General features: G+C 36.2%; 1 protein-coding gene across 1 annotated transcript in view; it reads right to left on the reverse strand.

Moving 5' to 3' along the window:
• METTL15 (methyltransferase like 15) overlaps positions 1 to 21,803 on the reverse strand; it is a 91,148-nt gene extending 69,345 nt beyond the window's left edge. Inside the window, exons 1-2 of the mRNA XM_026850926.1 lie at positions 21,610 to 21,803; positions 19,936 to 20,215 (exon numbers count right to left, since the gene is read on the reverse strand). Of these exons, the coding sequence (XP_026706727.1) occupies positions 19,936 to 20,215; positions 21,610 to 21,638 (309 nt within the window). The 5' untranslated portion in view covers positions 21,639 to 21,803. The remainder of the gene's footprint in view (positions 1 to 19,935; positions 20,216 to 21,609) is intronic.
• Between the last annotated feature and the right edge of the window lie 29 nt (positions 21,804 to 21,832).

The raw sequence follows: 21,832 nt of genomic DNA on the forward strand, positions 1-21,832 counted from the left end.
AAAATAATCCAGTTCTTAACACTGAGGAGTGGTACTATGTCTACAAGAATCTGAAGTATATGGTCCATTCTGACAAACTCTTACATGTCTGAAACTCCAGATGATCCTATTAATCAGCATTTTCTGAGTAAGCATTTGCCAAAAATGACGGTGTAAGATTTTAAGCATTCTGCTTCTCCAATCCCATTCTGCTTCCCCCCACAAAAAATGTGAAGTATACATTTAGCAACAGATAATAGTTCGAAGTTTAATTTTAATACAATGCTTGCACTTTTGACATTTTCTCCAGAAGGCATCAAGAAACATTTAAATTAAAAGGTGACATAAAGACTGTTTCCTGTTGCTATGTTAAATGGTACTCAAGTTTAAAATGAAATGAACTAGAGAATGTGAGGCAAGAAAACTGGATCAAGTCTCACTATCAGCATTCTTTACAGGACACGACATTGAAGGGAAGTAGCTTGTCAGTGTCACATATATGTCTACACTACAAAGAATTATTACTGATAATTCTTCTTAAGAAGTCACATCACACTACCAAAAAAATCCATACCCCATATCACCCCAAACACTACAAATTACTTTTGACAGCATCAGTGACCACAAATTTCATTCTTAAGTACCTGCATGAAAGCAGCTCGGTGAGAACTGAACAGAGATTTCACCCTACTCGATCCAATAGATGTATGTCTGCTAAAAAAGCAGGATATGAAACTACAAAGATCCTCTAGAAAATCCAGGCAATTTGATACGGCTTCTGTTGAAGAAACCGGGGAAAATAACTAATTTTGAAACTTAGGTAAGAACAAAGACTGAAAATCTCCATGCTACAGTAACACAGAAAAAGTGCCCCACTTGGATGAAGACATAGTGCTTAAAGACACTGCAAATTCAAGTATCATGTGTGGGACACTCATGATAACAGGTATAACAGGTAAGCACAAATACATTCCCCAATTCTTCTGCTGTAGACGTACAGGCGTTTTATATCCTTTAAACTAAGACTACAAATAGTCAGAAAGGGACATATCTGAACATCCAACAATGTAAGCCTGCTGACCTCCTGAAATACCACTGCATACAGAATCCTTTCACAAAAAAGTTAACACAAAAAAAACAAACCACACCACACAACTGGTAATTACCACCAAAATGAAATATTAATAAAATTTAGATACTGAAAGTACTGAATGCAATGGGTATTTAGATCAAAACTTGTCAATGGAGAACTGTGCAGAATGTCACCAATAACATTAAGAAACAAGACAGCAAAAGACATTTACCAAGTAAACATGTTTGAAAAGCAACCTTACTTTTAGCCTTTCTGCTCTTTCAGCATTAATATTTGCTCTAATTTAACCACAGTCACGAAAATCTAGTAGGTTTCACAACTGAGATTTGACAGTTGCCTCCAAAAGGAATCAAAAAGGACAACATGTGCCATGAATGCCACACAGGCCACCAGTATTGCAAAGGAGTCACAGAGACTCCTACTAAACTTGAAAAATAAAAAACCCCACTCCATTTTCATGTTCATTGACATAAACAGAAGAATATGAACCCATGATTGGTGGTGATCTGCAGTTTCCCAGAACACACACTACAAGAACCCTGTTTGCATTCAAAAACAAGGTTTACATTTGCCAAGCTGCTCCAGCCAAAGTAGATGCAAACTAATGAAAATGTATTTAGTAGGAAAGTCAACGTACAGATGTAATCCAAGTTGACAAATCAATCGGGTGTATACACTACTGTGATCTTTCACCCTACAACCTCCTTAACCCGGATACAAATGTGTATGCAACCATCTCGAGAATAAATCATTGCTGAAGCACGACAGGCACGGAGTCAGGTTCTCACAGGTGCCTGCTGATAGGCATGACTGGCCATGATGTTCAAGCCTCACATGCTGCCTGCTAGCTGATGCCTGCAAGCAGTTGGTGCCTGCAAGTTGAGGCCTGTAACAATTAGTGACCCATTATACCTTAAATATTATGAAATTCTTTTACCAAAAAATGTTTAACTTTGTATTTAACAAGGCCTGAGTGATTAAAATGTACAGAGAAATATGCTAACCTTAAGAATAGATACATCCTGGCAGAAATTCTCAAAGAAGGTGGATAAGAAAGAACATCTTGGCCGGACAATAGAGTTAGGAAACATCCAAGGAAAAGAAATTGCCCTCAAAAGACTCGACCATAAAAGGGGAAAAGGAGTAGGGGGCTAACTCCCCAAATGACTACTGACGACGACCCGAGACCCCCACGAATGCTTACTGTAATTTTGCAATGCCAGCATTATGTAGATAGGCAGAAAGGTGGAGATTTCTTGGAAAATGTATGAATATTCATGTCTTTAAAGTATGTAAAGGATGAAAATCTGGTTTAGTGTCTGCACATTAGGTGGCATGAACCCCCATGCATCCAGCACTGCAATAAATAATGCGTGCCTTGTAAAAAATTCTAACTAGGTCTTAGAGGGTTCTTTTGAGACCGTATTTTCAGTAACACACATACTTCACAGAACAGTAGTAATGCAGAATGCCTGACCAAAAAAAATTGGCATTACCATCATTTATAATTATTAACATCCTTTTACTCAAAATGTATTTCATCAAAACTATATAAACATTTTCAACCTTAGTTCAATATCGTAACTAGCAACTGTGAGCTCTATTTCCTGAAAATAAGAGTATGGATATAAATTATTGTGGTAAGAATCACTGTTTTACCCAACTTTTAATACTTGCCTTAAAATAATTTTAGTTGATTTTGATAATTTGCCCCTTGTATACCACTCTTTTGCTTTTAATAGTTATATATTTTAATATACTACTCAAATAGGAAAATCATAATGCAAGCAATTTGACTTGCTAAGAATAAAGACATTCCTATAGCACTTAGAAAAACTCTTCACAAAACCATAAAAAACATGGGGCTAAGAGTATGTTTCCAAGTGTACTTACTGGTATGTCTGTTGAATTATTTTAACTATTATAGCCTCTGAAATTATTCTAAAATTGGTACCTTAATTGTTTCATGCCTCAGTAGGTGTTAAAATTTATCTTCTGGATTTTCTAAATGCCAAACTCCATCAGGTTCTGAGCACTTACTCTTGCCCACTCAGAGTCAGGTCAACAAGACAGAATTTTTGCATAACATTTGCTGAAATAAAGTCTTAATTCTCTAATTATTCTCTCCTCAAGCAGCCAAGAGACTAACAATTACTTCAAAGACTAGTGTTTCTGACGCCATTTAATGGTAATTTTCCTTACCTGTCTAGAACAGAAGAACTAATCTGATAGAAACTTTGTGCAACATTTATAAAAGTAATCAATCTGCCACAGCAAGGCAAAACCACTGGCTGTAACATGCAACATGTCAATGCAGACAGAATACAACCTTTAAATATTTCACTTAAATGTTCTATTGAATTACAGAGGAAAAATATTAGATAGTATCATTAGTTATTTGTTTGTGTTATGAAGAAAGTACTGTCCCACACAATTAAAAAGGCATAACTTAATTAGTATATGTAAACATTCCTGATTATTTCCTCTACCTAAAGTAAATGCAAGTCCCACTACTGGTGGAAAGTTCCAGACTTCTGTATTGAGATGCAGAAATTCCATTAAGAGGACAGAAATCTCAATTTTTTCATCTTCAGTACTCCAACTCAGAACATGCTGATTCTGTCCAGCAACGACCTAACCCAAAGAAGTTCAAAGTGCTAAAAACCAAAAAATGCACGTACATTCATATGGACAGTGTGGGAAACAGCATGAGAAAAAATAGGAAATTATCACCACTTTTAACACTGTAACCAAGATTTTATGAGCAACAATGCACTTGTCCAAGGAAGAGTCATTAATACTTTACAAAGGAATCACATCACACAACTTCATCACTGAAGATACTACTACTGCTGTTACTGTACAAACCAGAATATGACAGTTCCTAAATTACTGAGTTTAAAATCCAAGTTACAAGTCTCCACCACAGAAATATTTTCCTAAATCTTCTCCATAGAGCAAGAAAAGTTCAGCTGAAATGAAAGATTTTTATCTGATTTTATTCTATCTAGAAGTTAGATACCTCCAAGTAGAGGTTTATTCTCCTTGGTGACTGTAAGGTGGGTGGAAGCTTTGCCTTAAATCTTTACTTCTTCTTTCATATTGAAAAAGACACTTTGAAATATGCTGCATTTTTCTCTCAAAGAATTAAATTTATTGCTAGTTTCTAGGATAAATATTATTTTGGTGACCATATTCAAAATATCTAACCATCGTCATAAACTGATGAAAAAGAACAAACACCTACATGAAAAAGTTACAGCCATAAACCTATTAAAAAATGTAGGATTGTAAAACTTTAAATTACATGCAAAAGCAAGCAAATAGATAATTTGATAGAGAATAAGAGTATAATTGGGGAAACAAGAAGAACTGCTAGAAAAGAAGAGGAGCTGGACAAAATCAAGATAAAGAAGACAAAGGAAAAATGCATGAAGGAGGAAACCCTATAGAAAGGAAGAAGGCCGAGACAGAACTGCATCAGTACGCCGTGCATTCCTAGGAGAAAATTGATATGAGGGAAATCTACAATCCAGAAAAACAAGAAAACCACATTCAAAGAATAAACTTCAGAGATAACTGAATGATCATTTCAGGAGAGAACACAACACCTTCCGTCACTGCTGCTTTATATGAAATTCAGCTTAGATGAGGACAAGAAGATAGGAAATGTGGAAAAGGAGTCCCTTAGGACACATCTCTCTGGTCCAATACAACTTCCAAAGGCTCCAGCAATTTTCTGTGGAGGACTATTAACATTGCTTTTATACAGCTGTAGCAGATGGTATGATTCACTTATCTCAAAATACAAGAGCTCAGGGAACCTGATGATATTATCAGGCATCAAGTTAGAACAAATAAAAAAAAGTGCCTTTCATGCAAATATTGAAACTATGGATATCATCTTGCAGGGAAAGGTCTAATATTTAACACATTTTTTTATAGAGATCAAACTTGAAAAAGGTCTATGCCAGTGATATTACACAAATACAATGCTCAACTTTTTTTTTTTCCTTCCCCCCCTCAAGAATGTCCTTAAACTACTGTCAGAGCTTTAAAAGTAATGCAAGGTAGAAAAATAATCATTCTCTACTTCCTCCTTCTGTTAGGCTACCATTAGCATCTGCTGTTAGGCACTGCCAGAGACTGGACTCGTCAGACATACTTCTGCTGTGAACCAGTACTGTATTACTGATGGTCTTGTGATTTAGCAAGATCTTTCAGATCTAAAGAGCTTAGGAGAGAAAAAACTGTTCAAGAGAAAAAGAATGTCATCAAAATATTTTCTACCTCCTCAAGTGTCTAGAAAGACATTTCTTCACCATTCCAGCTTCAGTATTTATCACATAGGGAAGCAGCATACACAATTTCTGAATTTCTTAAAATTATTGTCTCAAAAGGTTTTAAAAATAAGAAAGTCAGCTGCAGAGAGAGCCATCATCCGTTCAAGTTTTCACTCCTCAATTCTCAGCTGGACGAAGAAGGAATCCTACAAAAAGCCAGTAAGGTGTTTTTTTTTTTAATCATGCAAATGATTAAAAACCAACAACTAAACCTTGCTTTTCTTCCAAGACTCCAAGGTTGGCTTCTTCCTTCGTGACAGACAGACAGCTTCAAGACATGTCCTGTTCCCCTGTGTCCTCCATATAGCTCTTTGCCTCCTCAAGCTGCACCATGCAAAGAAACACACACACAAAGGAACTGAAGAACAGGAGGGAGAAAGGCTCCAATGATACTGGAAACCACTGCCATCATCTGGGGATGGTGGGCAGGCACCAGGATAAAGAAAAGCCATTCATTATTATAAAACAGGGTACAACACAAGATGAAGGTTAGAAATGAAGACAAGCGCAACTGCAAATGTCATCTGCAAGTCAACACAAAACATTCTTTAAGCTTAATTTTTAAGAAATTTTGCATAATGCTTACAAAAGGTTAGGGTAAGTGAAAAAATATTCATCAGTGCTAATAGGACAGTTCTTAATGAAGAGAACTTTAAAAAAATCCTCAAAGGACTCTAAACATCTGTAAATCCACAGGCATGGTAAAGAGCATAATTACTGAATATATGACCTAACAGGGGAAACAAAAATACAAAGTGAGTACTATAAAAATCATAAAGAGGATTGTAAAACATAATGGCAATGGCAGGTCTACTCAACAGAAACAAGATCTTAAAACACACAAATTTTAACAGCAAAGAACAATTAATGTAAGTTGCTAAAAACAAAATACTTCAGTGGGATGTCAATCAGTAACACAGAGCTGACAACTGTGCTTTAATTAAATTTGAGACTGTTACCAATTAGTTAGTCTAGAGCACTACAGGCTTCATGCTGCCTATGACTCAGTGCACTGACTCATCCACTAAAACTTTTCTTACAGAAGAACTATCCAGGCACCCACAAGGATGCAAGATCAAAAGGAAAGTAGTTTCATTGACCTTCTTAGCAAAAGTCTTGTTTTAAATTTAGATGACCAAAAGTATATACCGACACAACTACTCAAATAGGTTTACGAAGGAGAATTTTAGAAGCATTGTTTTTACTCCATTTCAGGTAAACATCTCAAACAAATCAAAATACAACTAATGCTTTGTACAGTTTGAAGCTGAAGCAGCAGATTTTAGATTTTTTTAACAAGCTGCCCAAGTAGCATTATTTATTGTTATTAAAATATCTATCATTTTTCATTGAAAGCTCCTGTTTTCCACTGCTTAGAGTCCTGACTGATTTTAAAAATTGAAGACTGAAATGTTTCCATGTTGGAAGTAAGGTCTTTGGCTAATGGGAGGTAGGGGAGGTGGGAGCAAGTCTTCTGCCATTTCACTGTTCAGGGAAAAAACATTTTTGCTTAGATTTTAAAATTATAACAATTCTACCATTGCGCTAAGCAGTAGTGGCATTTTCAGGTTCTGAAATAAAAGTATCCGGAGGATAAACTTGGATGAAAGGCTCTTCAACTGATATTCTCATGGACCTCCAAAATTAGATTTAAAAGCAGGACTTCTCTCCCAGTTGTTCTTTGTGAATGCTCAGGCTATGATGGCGAAGCTGTCAAGTGCAGGTATCAGAAAATGAAAGCTGTCTCTTGCTCTCTCAGATTCTGCTCCAACAGTGCCAATGCACAGGGAGCAATCAGTGGACAAGAGGTGTCCAGACCCAAAACAGGCAACCTGTTGAGAAGCCCTACAGTACATATGTATAAACTGATGTAAACAGCTCACTGTTTCTCTAAACAACCAGCTGCTCACTGTCATCTTCAGCTCTCACTGCATGCTGGCCCTGTAGTCATGGGCTGGATCAGCTCGCTTATTCACCATCTGCAACTGAATTAAAGGGTTTCGGTGTGAGCTCACTCCATGGCTGCACAATCAGCAGAGTGAGAGAAAACAAGACTGTACATCCAGATAGCAGCATCTGTAGTGCAGGTGGAGATCTGTTAAGCCATATGATAAGCAGGACCAGACAAACTTGAAAAAGAACTTAGGTTTCCTTTTCAGCCTGGAGAAAAGGGTGCAACAGGTAAGGCTCCTGAGGGTTAAAATGGGCATGAATGTTGCAGCCGAGAGAATCTTAAATTAAAGCATGTTTTCCCCAGATCCTACAGTAGGATTTACAAATCTCAGTATTTATCAATTTTTACCAATTGAAAAAGCTGTAACTTCACTGGGAACAGGCATACTTCATCTCCTCCTCACAGCAAAGTCAGAATGACCATCTACCGAAGATCCATACCCTTTGGTGTTAATCCCCCTAAGTTCTGCGAAGTAGAAGTAATATTACTGTGCCACCTTATAGGACAGCTGCCAAGATAAATTCTGTGTAATGAATTTGAATTCATTTATCTGTGAAGATCATCTGTGAAGAACTCAAACATTTTGGGAATATAACTGGAGAGACAAAAATCTGAATTCAAAGCAGAGTCTGACTAGTGAACAGCATGTAAGATGTGTCCATGCAGAAGAACAAAACAAAGTAAATAGCTTATTCACCCAGCACTCTGCCTATGCCTACCTTAGCAGGCCAGTGGAAGAAGATTCTCAAAGGGCAGAGCAACCATTTTGTCCGAGACCCTACACGAGTGCCAGTGGGATTCACTTCAGACCATTTCTACTTTGGTTCTTCAGGCTGAATATTTATTAACAGTTGGAGCACAAGGTGCACTCTCAGAATCTATCTCCTGGCTCAGTTTAAAGAAAATCAGTTTGTGCACTGCAATGTGAACCATTTGCTTCAGGCAGGGATAATCAATATATTCTCTCAAAAGCAGATTCTTTACTCAAGAACTGAAATGCTAATGCAGATGAACCCTGTAGTGTGCTAAAGACAAAGTAGTTTATTTAATGTAATTTTTTAAAATACAATTTTTAAATGCAATTATGCTTTAAAAATGTATTTTTTAAAACATAATCTAAGAGCATTTTCCAAAGGAAACTCACAAAATACAAAACCAATGAAACCTGGGAAACCTTTCAATGCCACAATTTTAAGTGACAATTAAACAATTCAGCCTCTACTGCATTACTAAAACCCTACAAACTGGAAAACAGAGAACATAAATGATACCTGTCATGCCAAGATGCACTTTCATATTTAGTTTAGTCTTCTATAATACTTACCTGAGGCTCCAGTCAACTTCCTTTCTCTTGGTAGAGTTAAGATTGGATATCAGTGTAATGCAACTTTTTTGTCAGCACCTATACAAACAATACCTATAGAGCCATAAACCAGTGGTTAGACTGGTAGTTGTACAAATAAGAGTCTTGAGTTGAAAAGAAGAAAGTATTTTTTACACATTTGCTATAAAAGATCATTCTTACTAATGCTTCCAGTATACCAACTATAGAAATCCAAAAATACTGCAGAAAGTCATCTGAAGTGCTACTTTTCTTTCTATAGGCCAAGAAAGCTGTTAAATATTTTTGCTACAGAAATCTGGTATGCTTCTTCATGTTTTTATTATACCAGATCAAAGCAGTCTGTAGTGAATAACCATTTAACCCATTCCAAGCCATGCTCAAAACATTCGAAGAAATTCATAAACCAAATTTACAGAAATTAAGGTCAACCTTTTAATGTCTCAGCAAGAAGTAGTACAGCAGATTTTACTTACCTGACACTGTCTTCAAAATTCTTGAAAAAAGGAAATCCAATCAGATCATTTCACTATGATAAAATAATTCTGGTGAGTCTGCAAATATTTTCAATATTTTATAACTGCTTAAATCATTACAATGAATCACACCCTGGACATTATCCCAAATGATCTATGAAACACAAAGGAATCCTATTAGCATTATAAAATATAGGGATACTAGAAAGCTCTCTAAAGATGACAAAATTAATATAATATTGAGGAAAAAAACCCACACAACTAATTAAATGCTAGTTGTGTCCAAGTAAAAGTTTACTACTGCAGAAATAAGGGTTTGCATTCTACCAAGAGCTTTTCAATAGGATACCATTTCCCAAGGTCACTGTTGTTTTTATGCCTTCCCTAGATAACTGTTTGCTTATAAATTCAAGGCCAAGAGGCATGCATTCAGTCCCGCTGAACAACGGCCCATCTACAAAATCTGGATTAAAAAAAGATAAATCCTCTCTACTCAAAAAATACCATATGTACCCTCACTTCAAACTTTGTAAAAGCAGTATTACTGCTTTTAGAGACTGGCATCTGTCAAAACTTAGGAAAACTTTTTTCTAGAACTATTAAGAATCTGGAACTATTTTTGCTAGAACAAAAATACTGATAAAAAGAGTCATCAATTTGAGTTCATTTTTTTCTTCACGATGTTAGCATTTCAGCCAACAAAATACTAGCAGATAACAGAATCAACCACGAGAAACATGAAGTTTCTATGATTTTCTCTTCTGGGTGCACTTACTGCTCTACTTGAAGTGGTGACACCTGTCAAATAAACATAACTCATGTAAGCTGAAAGATGTGCAGCTTCTCAAAGACATTTAACAAGGGCTTTAGACTAATCTTGAAAAGCAAAGTCTAACTACCTACCCCTGAATAATTCCAAAGCATGTATCTATACATTTTCATGATTGTATTTCTCAGTTCTAAGTGTTGTTTCTTCCGTTGACTCAATACATGGCTTACGATGGATAAAGCTCCCACATCCTCCCCATTTATCCCAAATCTGTTTCTTGCACCTATCGCTATGTCCAACCCAATGCATGTATAGATCAAACATTGAAAGGGTTATCTTTTTATTTTTGCACAACTACCTAAGAATTTGTCTTTGATTCCCATTAAATATACAAAAATTAAGAAGGCATACTTTTAAAGTTATTTTAAATAAAACAGATTGTTAAAAAACGTTGGCACAGTGAGACATGCTATAAAAGCTGGTTACTTGTGGGATCACAACAACGGTTTATTAACAGAGAAATCTACTTTTAGAGAAATGCTGGAAGAGTTTTAGTATTTCTCTAAATAAATTAAGAAGCTATGCACTCAAAGCCACAGCTGAAAAAATTATTAAAACATACACTTTGCTCTTATTCACATGTCAATAAGAAAAATTATCCTAGAGCTAAGAAAATCAGAGGTCAAAGACAGTCCAAGATACTCTTGCATTTTTATCAGGATATTTTTATATCATTGCAATTTAGTAAGAAACATTATTTAGTCTTTGGCGTACTAATAACCTTCCTTCCCTCTTAGGAGGCTATAAAACATTTGGCAAAGATGTTCAGCTTCATCAGGTAAACCAGACATATCTGCTCTTAAACTAGACAGTATCTATTTCGATTTTTAATAATTCTTTCAGAACTATTGCCTCAGAGGGGAAAATATTATTTCACAACCAGAAAACCACATACTGTACATAAACACCTAAATACTCTCAAGTCCCCACCACCCATTCTGAAAAAGTGGCAATATGCATTTGCATTCTGTTACTTCTATAAGAGACTCCAAAAAGTAGAGACAACTTACTATTTGAGTATGTGTTCTCATGTAATCTCAACTTCAATCAGTAACAAAATACTGCCATGTTATAACATGATATTACTTAACAATGAAAAAGGAATAAAAAAGGACCTTCTAGAAAACAAACACCTGTGGCAAATTGTGGTTGGGGTTATCCTGAAGAGCAAGCTTCAAACTGTTAAAAACACATGCAAGGTAAACAAGCTTTCCAAAAGTCTGCCCCTACCACTGAAAAGGTGATGTTGATGACAGTGCTATAAAATGCATGAGCAGGTACATTGTACAGATTAAGCCACAGACCTGTAGAGGCACAATTCCCATCCAAAACTTGCTTAATATACAAGAGCTGAACTTGTCAGTGAAAATACTATAAAGGGATTAAAAGGTCTTCTGCTTTATGACATCACCTGCTAGAAAATAATGATGAACAAACCAAAAAAATCTTACAGTTTTATACTTCTGCTAATGGTAATATCCTACACCATACAAAACATTTTTTCTGATATCTACTAGGGAGAAGAGAAAGAAGAAAGTAAAGTAAACAGCAAAAATGACTTTTAGTTGCAAGCAAAAAATATCACTGAGCAGTTCTATACAGTACAGGTCCTTCATCTATGCAAAAAGTTATCACATGTGATTTGAAAACATAAGGACTGATAAGTGGAACATAACTGAACTGTAATTTTCTTCCAAAAGCACCTCGGAGAGAATATGAAATGATAAAAAGTTGTTTATACTCCAAGTATAACAATCTACATTACAAAGAGAAATTTAAATAAATAGTTGGCATTTTGTAGGAAAACAACCTTCTCACATGAAGTATTAAGTACAATATAAAATGATTTTCCAGTACTGGTCTATTCAACAGTTCAACATAATGCATCCATTATTACCCATTTTTCCCATTCATCTCATCAGCACACTGACAGAGGATGCCACTAAATTATACTAGTATACAGTTGAAATATCTCTAAGATCACTGACTAGGTCTTCATAGTCAAGCATTTCAGTACCTGCATTCTCTAACAACCCTCTCTAGATCATTACACACAGAGGGGAAAAAAGATTGTTATGAATATGATATTTTGAAGCGCCCATCAATCATCATCACTCAATAGCCTCAAAATTAATTTCAAATATATTTTCTTTGCAATGGTTCAATTTTCTCATTACAGCTAAATATGAAACAGCAATTTTAGAGGCAAGATACTCTCTACTTATGAACATTTATTTATTAATACACAAAAATGCATTTTACCTCTTTGTTATTGTTTTGCCTTCTTCACTTATTTTCTGAAACTGCACACTTTAATTTGTGATCTTGATTCTACTGAACATACTGGAATACTCTACCTGTAAACACCTACAACTTATCTTAAAATACAATGACCGTTTTCCCAGACATCAGTTTTCAGTCCTTCAGAGAAGCCTGGCACAAGAAATCCGTTCGCTGGTAAACCACTCTGGTCCTCGCACATCCAGAAGCCAAGGGAGCCACGTCCCTGACCCTCCCAGTGCCATTCCTTGTCTAGTGTGAAACCTGCCAGCCACACACTGCATTTCATGGAACTGAGTGAAACATCCAGAAAAAACACTGGGAGCAAATCTCCTCAATGCAACCGAACACAGATGAGCCTTTCCCCCATCCCTCTCAGATCAGAAGTATGAGAAGCAAACAAAAACCACCACCACCTGCCTTTCTCACCTGCTTTTAGACAGCTCTGGCAGGCCTCGCTTCAGTATGCATTATTTACTTTACTCATTCTCCTAAGAGTAACGTTGTCTGGAATTAGATTTAACGACATTATGACTCAAGCATGCCATTATTAACATTTCCATAGGAAATTAAAATTTCAATGTCTGAATGACTTCAGCTAATCACTAGACTTAGGAAGACAGACCTGATTTCCTCAGCTACCTCAGAAGAAACTTCTTTCCTCAATTATAATTGAGGTATTTAAGATGCAATGAAAATTTTACAAAGGCTCAACTGAAAATCTAATCCATTCTTTAATATTTATGCTTAGCCAACCCAAAAAAGCCACGTACATATTTCTGATATGTCTTGCCTGCCAGGTGCCTATAGCAATTTGACATCAGATAATATAACTTTTTCTAAGGAGGAAGTCTGAAACAATATTAGTTGATCTCAATGTTTAAAACACTTATTAGAAAAGTATTTTGCCAAGATGCTGAGCACCAGCAAACACCACTGGAATGAAAATTATGTGCTCAAACTCCAGGAAGAAGAAAAAAATGTAAATAAAAATAATCAGACCATACATTTGGATGACTTCGGATATTCATTATAATCATCAATTTTGGTAGTTTAACCTTTTAATGATCTCTTTATGCATAACAAGCCTGTGCAAAGCTACTCACAACAGGATTATCCTAAACAGAAAGACAAGAAAGTAAGAAAAAAACCTGCAGATATTTCCCATATTCCAATTGTAACCATAAAATCCTAGTAATATTTTGTGTGGTAGAAAAAGTCTGTATTCCTGTTTGCAAACTCGAATTCAAATATTTAATAAGAAAGCTTAGCCAAAAGGCTGACTAAATAAGACACACAGTACTAGATGGGGAGGAAATGAGTAGCTACATATATTAATTATCACCCTTTCTGCGATCACAGGCTCACTCAAGTTAAAATTTAAAGCTCTTAGATTACTTTCTGGTGAATTTTATTAGTTTTCCCCAAGAGGTGCAAAGACTAATGCTGTCACAACAGAAAAGGAGAGCATATACAGCGTCATTACAAGCTGAGTCACCCGAAAGCATTGAATCTTGCTTTATTATAACACAGCATCTTAAATAGTCTCCTGAAGCACTATCATTTGTTATGAGATAGAGTGATAACAGCAAGCTAACCCAGTATTACAATAAAATGAAATCTGGTGCATCTGCAGAGTTTCTCAGTAGGCAGACCAAGTTCCCTTGCTGGTCTCTTTGGAGACAGCAGCTGCAGGCATCCCCTCCTCTACCGCAATAGAGAGAGAAAGACGCAGAATAAAGTTGGTGAGAGCTATCTTGTTGCTGTTGCTGATAATAACATTCAGATATGCCTGCTGAGAGCCATGCTGCAGGTGGGAAGAAGAGGTGGTTGGGCGGATGTCCAAGAATTACAACCAAAAAATTCTTCCCTGTGCAGCTGTAGCCATCAAGTAATTCTTCCCCCCATCCAAGTTCTTTAGGTACTTTCACTCTAACGAGCAAAACCTTGAAGTATAAAAAAGTAAAACAGAAGGGACTTCTTCACAGTGCCTCATTCATACCTTGTCATCATTCAGCTTCAATACAATATTCTTAATTTCCTGGTAGCACAGTCTAAGCAGTACCAGCTTTAAAATAGAGAACAGTTGTGCAGTGCTCTCAAATAAATTTGTGTTTTAAGTCATCTGTCATGAGGGAATTTATGATCCCTGTATTATTTTGGGACCCACTACTGAATACAGCAAAACAAGAAATTTCAGGTAATTAAAAAGCATGACTGGACTTTCTTCACCCCCCCAACTGACAAGCCGTTCATGAACACCATCTCCTGTCTTGTTTCCTTCCCTATCCCCTTCCTCCCTCTCTCATCTCGTGATGGAACTCACCCAGATGCAGATGCCATAGAACACATAGGACATTTGCTGGCATCACATTGTTAAATAATAGTCCTTCTACCTTGTTACTTTTTTATTTCGAGTGCTCGTCACAGCAGAGAGCAATCAGTTTTATGTTAAGGAGCTTAAGCAAATGGGATCTGGTTTTCCAAATCCCCATGTAGATACTACCATCATAAAACCAGTTAATATTTTTACTTTAAATAATAAAAGATATTTGAGGTACTATCTTGTGCAGACTTTAATTGAAACTCTTTTGAAAATATTTTGAAAAAGTTTTCTGTTGTCACGCACTACATTCAAATACTAACCTCACCAAAAAGATCCCTTTTAAAGTATGATTTTAGCCAAATACTTTAAACAGAGCTCTCTGATGAGATACCATTTAACAGGTTTCCTATTACACACCACAGAAAATAAATACACTTTACATACATACACACACTCTACACACATTTTAGTACACAGCTCCCTGCATGGCTGTGATCTGAAACCTGGCTAGTCTCTTCCGTAAATTCACAATATACACAACCAGGAAACCAGGCAGGACAGGAGTGACTGAAAGGATACCTACACAGGAACTACATGATCAGCTGAAATACTTCAGTGTTACTGGGGGAGTATTGAGAAGTATCACAGAAAAAAGTGTGCTCTGTAATTCCCAGAATATTTTCAGAATTTCTCTATATTAATTTATTGCCTCTTGCAAGTTCCTGTATCTTTCTTCCTGTTTTACAACAATGGCTTATCTTTATCAGTCACTACATAAATCACTGTACTGCTGCCACGGGGAAAAGTAACCATACAATTTGCATATAGAAAGATATTTTCAGCATGCTTCCCAGAAGAAAAACATATAGTTGTTCCTACAATAAAGATCACTATATAAATCAATTGCTTTATGTCGTCTACTTTCATTTTACAAGTCCAGTGGAAAATAGGCTAAACTGATAAAGACAGTTACTATGTCCATGGAGTGTTGTGCTTTTCCAAAACAAGTATTTCAGCATTTTATCTCATGATGTAATTAATATTTCATGCCAAACCCAGTATTTTGGTTGCACCCTACAAAATACCTCATACAACTTGAGAACTCAGAATTAGTTTTTTCAGGTCCCTTTCCAATTCCTGTTTACCTTGGGACACCCTTCAAAAAACTTCACTTCTGACAGCCTTTAGTGTAAATGGGTTGTTCCAGTTCTAAATTATTTGCAGATGGTTTTGGAAGTACTACAGTAAGTACACTGGTCACCAGCATAGCCACATAACTATTTATACACCATAATCCTTGGACACTATTCTCACAAAACAGAAGTCCACTCTGCAGGGTGCTGTACAGAGAAAGGTTATCTTTGTCCTTAAGAGCTTACACTCAGTATAAGGCAGAAAAAGAAAAGGAATACTGACATATGGACAAGAATATAAAGAAACTAAGACAACAATTTCATAACAGACTCTGCTTCTGCCCACCAGCAGTCTACCTCAGCTTCCTTTGAGTATCATCTATCACTTGATCAACTAGCTCTGCAGAACAGGAAGGAACTAACTATCCTCCAGACCAACAACGTCCAACAGTGGCAAGACAACTCCAGGAGGTGAAAGGGTACTGGCTTCAAACTAATTGCAAAGCTCAAGCAGCACTTCAGTGACAAAAGACCAATGTTTGATTGTCAGCAACTTCTTATGCTCCCTCTTGTTATTTTGAAAAGGCCATGCTCACCCCTCAGTTGAAAAAGAATCATCTGACATTTGGATGCATGAAAATAGTAGCTATCCTGAGAACAGTATATACCTGAAAGACCAAAAGGGAAGCTGATCACAAAGCTGAATGTTTTTAAGAAACACCTCTCTCTCTAGAAGTTAGGTATCACACATTATTTCCAAGACAAAGAGGATACCCTCTTCAATAAAAACTGGGTAGTAAAAACTAATCAGTATTATTAATCGAAGAGGATACCTCCAACTCAAGATGATGTCAGACAAAAATCTGTTTGGGGAATATTAACTGCCTGATGTTTTTAGACACAAATTAATATCATGAGAGGAAAAGATCATCTGATATTAACTCTCCCTTTGATGAATCACTTAAACACTGGGGAAGAGGGAATGGTCTCATTTATTCTTTCTTATATCAAGTTTGACCACCTCCATTTAATTTACAGGTATTAAAAAAAAGCTTCCAGAACTATCATAAACCAAATAATACTGCTAGACCTTACTGTATCTCCATTTTATTCTAGATCATATTTAACACAAAACTAAATATGTCATCAGATTACTGGCTTCCCCACAAAATCTGAGTACGGCATATTTTTTTTTGTTTTAGTTGAAGTTTAAGTAATATTATACATCAAGTTGTGCTGTTTGTGCTGGAGCAGCATCAAAGTTTCCTACAGCTTTGCAACCTTTAAGAACTTTCATTATAAGACCCCCATAAGAATAATTAAAATTTCAAAGTTTCATCCTCTGGCATTCACAGTAGAACTCACTGCTAATGAAATACAGCCATATGATGTGAAAGAGATCTGCAGCTCTAGGTAAAAGGCAAGCGACTTGCAATGTTAAAAACAAAAAAGATAGGGTGAAAATTGGGAAAACATGCTTCTGGATGTCTAAAGACATTCATTCTGAAAATACACTTGGTTCTTTGTTATCTTTACAGTTTAAGAGAACAGAGAAAACTCAGGCTGCCCAGTCAACTGCCAAAACACTGGTTGAGTATATGTAAAGAACACTAGTGGATTGAAAAAAACTAAAATGTAGTTTAGTCAATACAGTAAACTTAAAGAGGAAATTACTTTGTGTGGATTTACTGCAACAGACTTTTCATTGAGGAAAAGTGAGGTAGATCAGTAAAAACTAATTTGTACAATATGCTTCCAAGACTGCTACAGGGACTTTGTACAAACAAGCTCTGAGGCAATAAAAAAAGAATCAAATGTAAATTGAAAATACTATTGCTTAAATCCCTGACAAACAATTTCCACAAAGGAGACAGTCAACAATATTCAGTAGGCGGGTACTAACATCTTTATCTCAGCTGTGACTCACTCTTAAGTAACATTTGTTGTCTTAGGAACCCCTCTAAGTAAAATGAAAATCCCCTTCACTGACCAAAACCATAAGGAGAATGTTGTCTTTCTAATTGGATTTTTCTTTATAATGGCTACTCCTTGTCTGAGGACACAACAAGAAATATGAGGCCCAAATCAGCTTTTTTTTTTTTTTTAAACCGAAGACTATAACTGTGTTAAAGCCCACTAAAGGAAATCTTCATGTGTATAGGAGGAGAAAGCAGAAAAACAAAATCCGAGATCAGAACATTACCTTCCCTATCCACAAAATAAAGTGTTCACAGACTTCCTAGTCATACTATAACCTTAAAAATGTAAATTGATATGACAGCCACAGTTTATATCCATGTTAACAGAAACTGTACAGCCATTCACATCAGTGAGAAACAGTCTCAATCTTTGTTCAAAATGTCACTGATGCTTACTCTAGCAAAACGATACATTGCATCTTTTGGCACACTGCTCGTTTTCAAAACTTGGCTTCAGAAAGTGCTGCAAAAACATGATTTACTCTGTCTTTAAAACAAAGAAAAATGGAAGCGCTGGTTTCATTTTCAGTTATGCTAAACAGGTTAGCCATATTAAAAATGCTTCTCTTCAAGGTAACACACTTGTGCTTTATTGTATCTGTTCTTAGCAGTTCACCACTAGCTTATGAATCTGCAAAACCATGCATACACAGACCTGAAAAAGTCCCACCCCAATAATAAGCTATTTTACAACCATAAATATTTAAATTATCAAAAAGCCTTCAGGGACAACAATGTTACTCTTACAGCTTATAACCACCAATAGAGTTTCTTTTGAAAGTTTTGTGCCAAGTAAGTTTTTATATATATTCAAACACACAGTTTAATAAACAGTCACTTCATCAGCCTGTTCTTAATTCTTATTTAAGCAGAAATGCACACAACAGGAAAAAAAGTTTTACATACAGTGTCACAACTTATATGTTCATTTAATGTGTGAAAATGTCATCATAGTTCTGACATCTGAATGCAATCTGAACTTTAAATTAATTAAAAATTTTACTAGTTTAGGTATCTTCAACAATAGGACACATGCAAGAGCAATGTGTATGTTACAAAAATAATGCCATTTGGATTCTCTCTGGTTTTCAACACACTTAAAATGATACGTTATCGCAGAGACTAAAGAAGTTCTCAAAAAGCAGTGCAAAAGGATTTGACCACAGGTTTTTGATCCCTGAATCCATCTGAAACTTGCCATATGCCTTTGCCACTGTTGGACAATGCCTTTTCTGAACAAAAATAAGCATACACGTAGACCCACTTTAAAATTTTTACTTATCATTTCAGTCTTTGTAATAAAACTACATTAATAAGATTCTATGAAGCTAACTTAAAGCACTAAAATGACAGATGAAAGCATCTGAAATGTGAAAATCATTTAAGTGTTTAAATAGTATAAGAAAGCTTTTTGACTTAATATTGTATTTAGGGTCCCTCAGATGAAAACTATTTCACTGTATATCATTTTTGTAAAGGGACTATGTAACATTATAGTTACATGCACACACCAACAAAACGTAGGTATATCAACACTGTGGTGTAGAGAGACCTGAGTTAACCCACATACCTGGTGGAATCTACTCACAGCACTGCAGCCAAGTAAGACGACTTGCAATATTTCCATGTCACTGATGCTAAACCACTCCTGATACCATCCCCAGCTAATTTATAACTACAGTACCTCTACAATGCATCGCATTAGGCAGTGTAAGCATACCCTACAGAAACACACTGCCTCGAACCAAGTGAAACCATGGAAATCACTATCTCAGAACAAGGTACGATGATAATGATTTTTTAAATCTACATACTACCTCTTCTACCACAGGAAGAGAGCTCTTCACAAATTGATGACAACCATACATGAGAACTCTCTGCTACTATTAGTAATTAACCTAACCCTAGAAATACACAAAAACAATCCAGAAAGACAAGCATAAAAGCAAGAACTTATTCAAATACTTGCTACAGTTTTAACAAATACTGCTTATTTGGGGATTCAAACATACAGCTACTAGATTTTTATTATTTTGAATAAAAACCAATTTGAGTTGAAAAACAATTTAGAACTTCTAAAAGGTGCATCTGATTCCTAAAAAGCATCCCTTTATCCCTCTAAACAAGTTATCCCTACACTGCGTAAGTTTTTCGGGGGGACTGCTACTGAATCAGAAATGTTAATTAATCATTTAACTCACCTGGCCTGGTTGGGGGGATAAACAATTAACAACCTCCTCCAGCATCACTGGTATGTGCAATCTTCCAAAGTTACTGTTTTGTGTACTTCGAGGCAACTCTTCAATTTCACATTTCTGGACAGTTTGTTCCTTTAACTCACAGTCAGAAAGCTTTTTTGCTGAAGAATGGATCCTTCTGGCCAAAGTAGCCACAGTTATTGAATGCAGTTTTAAGTTGTGTAAAACCAAACATTTGTAACCTTGGCACAGACACTGAGATAACATTTTGGAGCTGGTCAACCTAGAAAAATAATAGATGTCAGGAATTACTTTGAAACAAGCAGTAAATTTAAAAAAAGAAAAGTGGAGATGCTATAAGCATTATATAGCCCAAGATGGGCAGTTTTATAGATACGTCAGCAAAAAGTGAGAATCGCTTAAATAGTTTTCAGAATTTTCACTATTCACCATATATCACCATATTATTACCAATCACTCACTCAAGCAACAATAGTTTTATTTTCATAAAGAACACCATTTTCTTTTCATTGCCAGGACTCTAACAGTGTTACAAGGTCCCAGAGATGCTACATTAACTGACCAGCCAAATCTGAGCACAACCAGAACAGTGACTTTACATTCAAACTGTTTCTGTTCTGCCACACATAATGAGGCAATTGCTCTGAATAGTAGCACTCTAGTTGCCAAGTTTTACATATTTCTAGTTAAAAGGGGAATGGACAAATCAAACAGCACAACTGTATTTAGAAGTGCTATAATTTAGTGTTACGCCTGTAGTAAATGTTTTTTATTGTGCATTACATCTTGTAATACCAAATACTTTGAGTACAGCCAGAGGTAAAGAATTCTCCAGAGTATAACTAACAAATACTACTCAAAACCCTGGAAACATGAGAGTGGTTAGCTACATAGTTTGTCTTTTAACCACATGGAGAACTTAGGCTTTTTTCCCCTCTATCCAAAACACTCACAAATCAAGTCAGTAACCTACTAGTAACTATGTATGACCTAAGCAAATTTTTACATTTGTAAAAAAAAAAAAAAACCAAAACCCACCAAATTAAAAATTTAACAGAAGTGATAATAAGAATTTATAAGATATCTGCATTTCTTCACGGAGATGAGATCTCCTGTAATACTTAACTGAATACTTTCTTCTGCCTGGCAGGAAAGCTAAAAGCTTTGACATAAAACCATTCCAAAAAAGTTGTCATCCTACATTTAACCCAGTAACAGATGAGGAACCTTATTTTAACTAGCAGGTTTTTATTACATGATTTGCTTGGATGTACCTAGCCAGAAGCTTCACATAGTCTATCTACATTTCTAAAAAATGTGCTGAGTCATCACCTCTGGCAAATTATTCTGATAATTTAAGCCCCAGATAGGCATTATTTCCCCTTACACATGGGAGTGTGTATCAGTCTATAACCTTGCACAATTATGCTACAGTCCTGAGGTTTTTCAATGAACCACAATACCTTTACAGAAAATATTGTCTGAACAGGGTGAAGACCAACAATCATCACCCAGCTCACACTGCCCTACGATGGTATCAGCCCAGAAGGTACTGTTAACACCAGGGACACGCTTTGCTTACAACCAACCTCATTCTACACAACTAGGGATTTTTTTTTTATTTTTTTTTTAATCAGGAGTGAGCAGAAAACGTACTTTCTTACAGTACACATCATAACCAGCATTTGGGCAGTTTGAGGCAGCCGCCTGCAGACCAGGACTTGCACCGAAACAGACGGTAAAGGGACCACGGAACGAAAACTCGACTCCACAATGCTTTTTCCCAAAGGTGAGCGGAGAAGCGGCAAACAGGCCGCCCCCGGCCCAGGCCAGGCCGCACAGGCGTGCGCTGAGGGTCACTCACCGCCTAGGCCAGGCC

The sequence above is a fragment of the Athene cunicularia genome (assembly GCF_003259725.1).
Source record: "Athene cunicularia isolate RWA chromosome 5 unlocalized genomic scaffold, athCun1 chr5_part3, whole genome shotgun sequence".
NCBI lineage: Eukaryota > Metazoa > Chordata > Aves > Strigiformes > Strigidae > Athene > Athene cunicularia.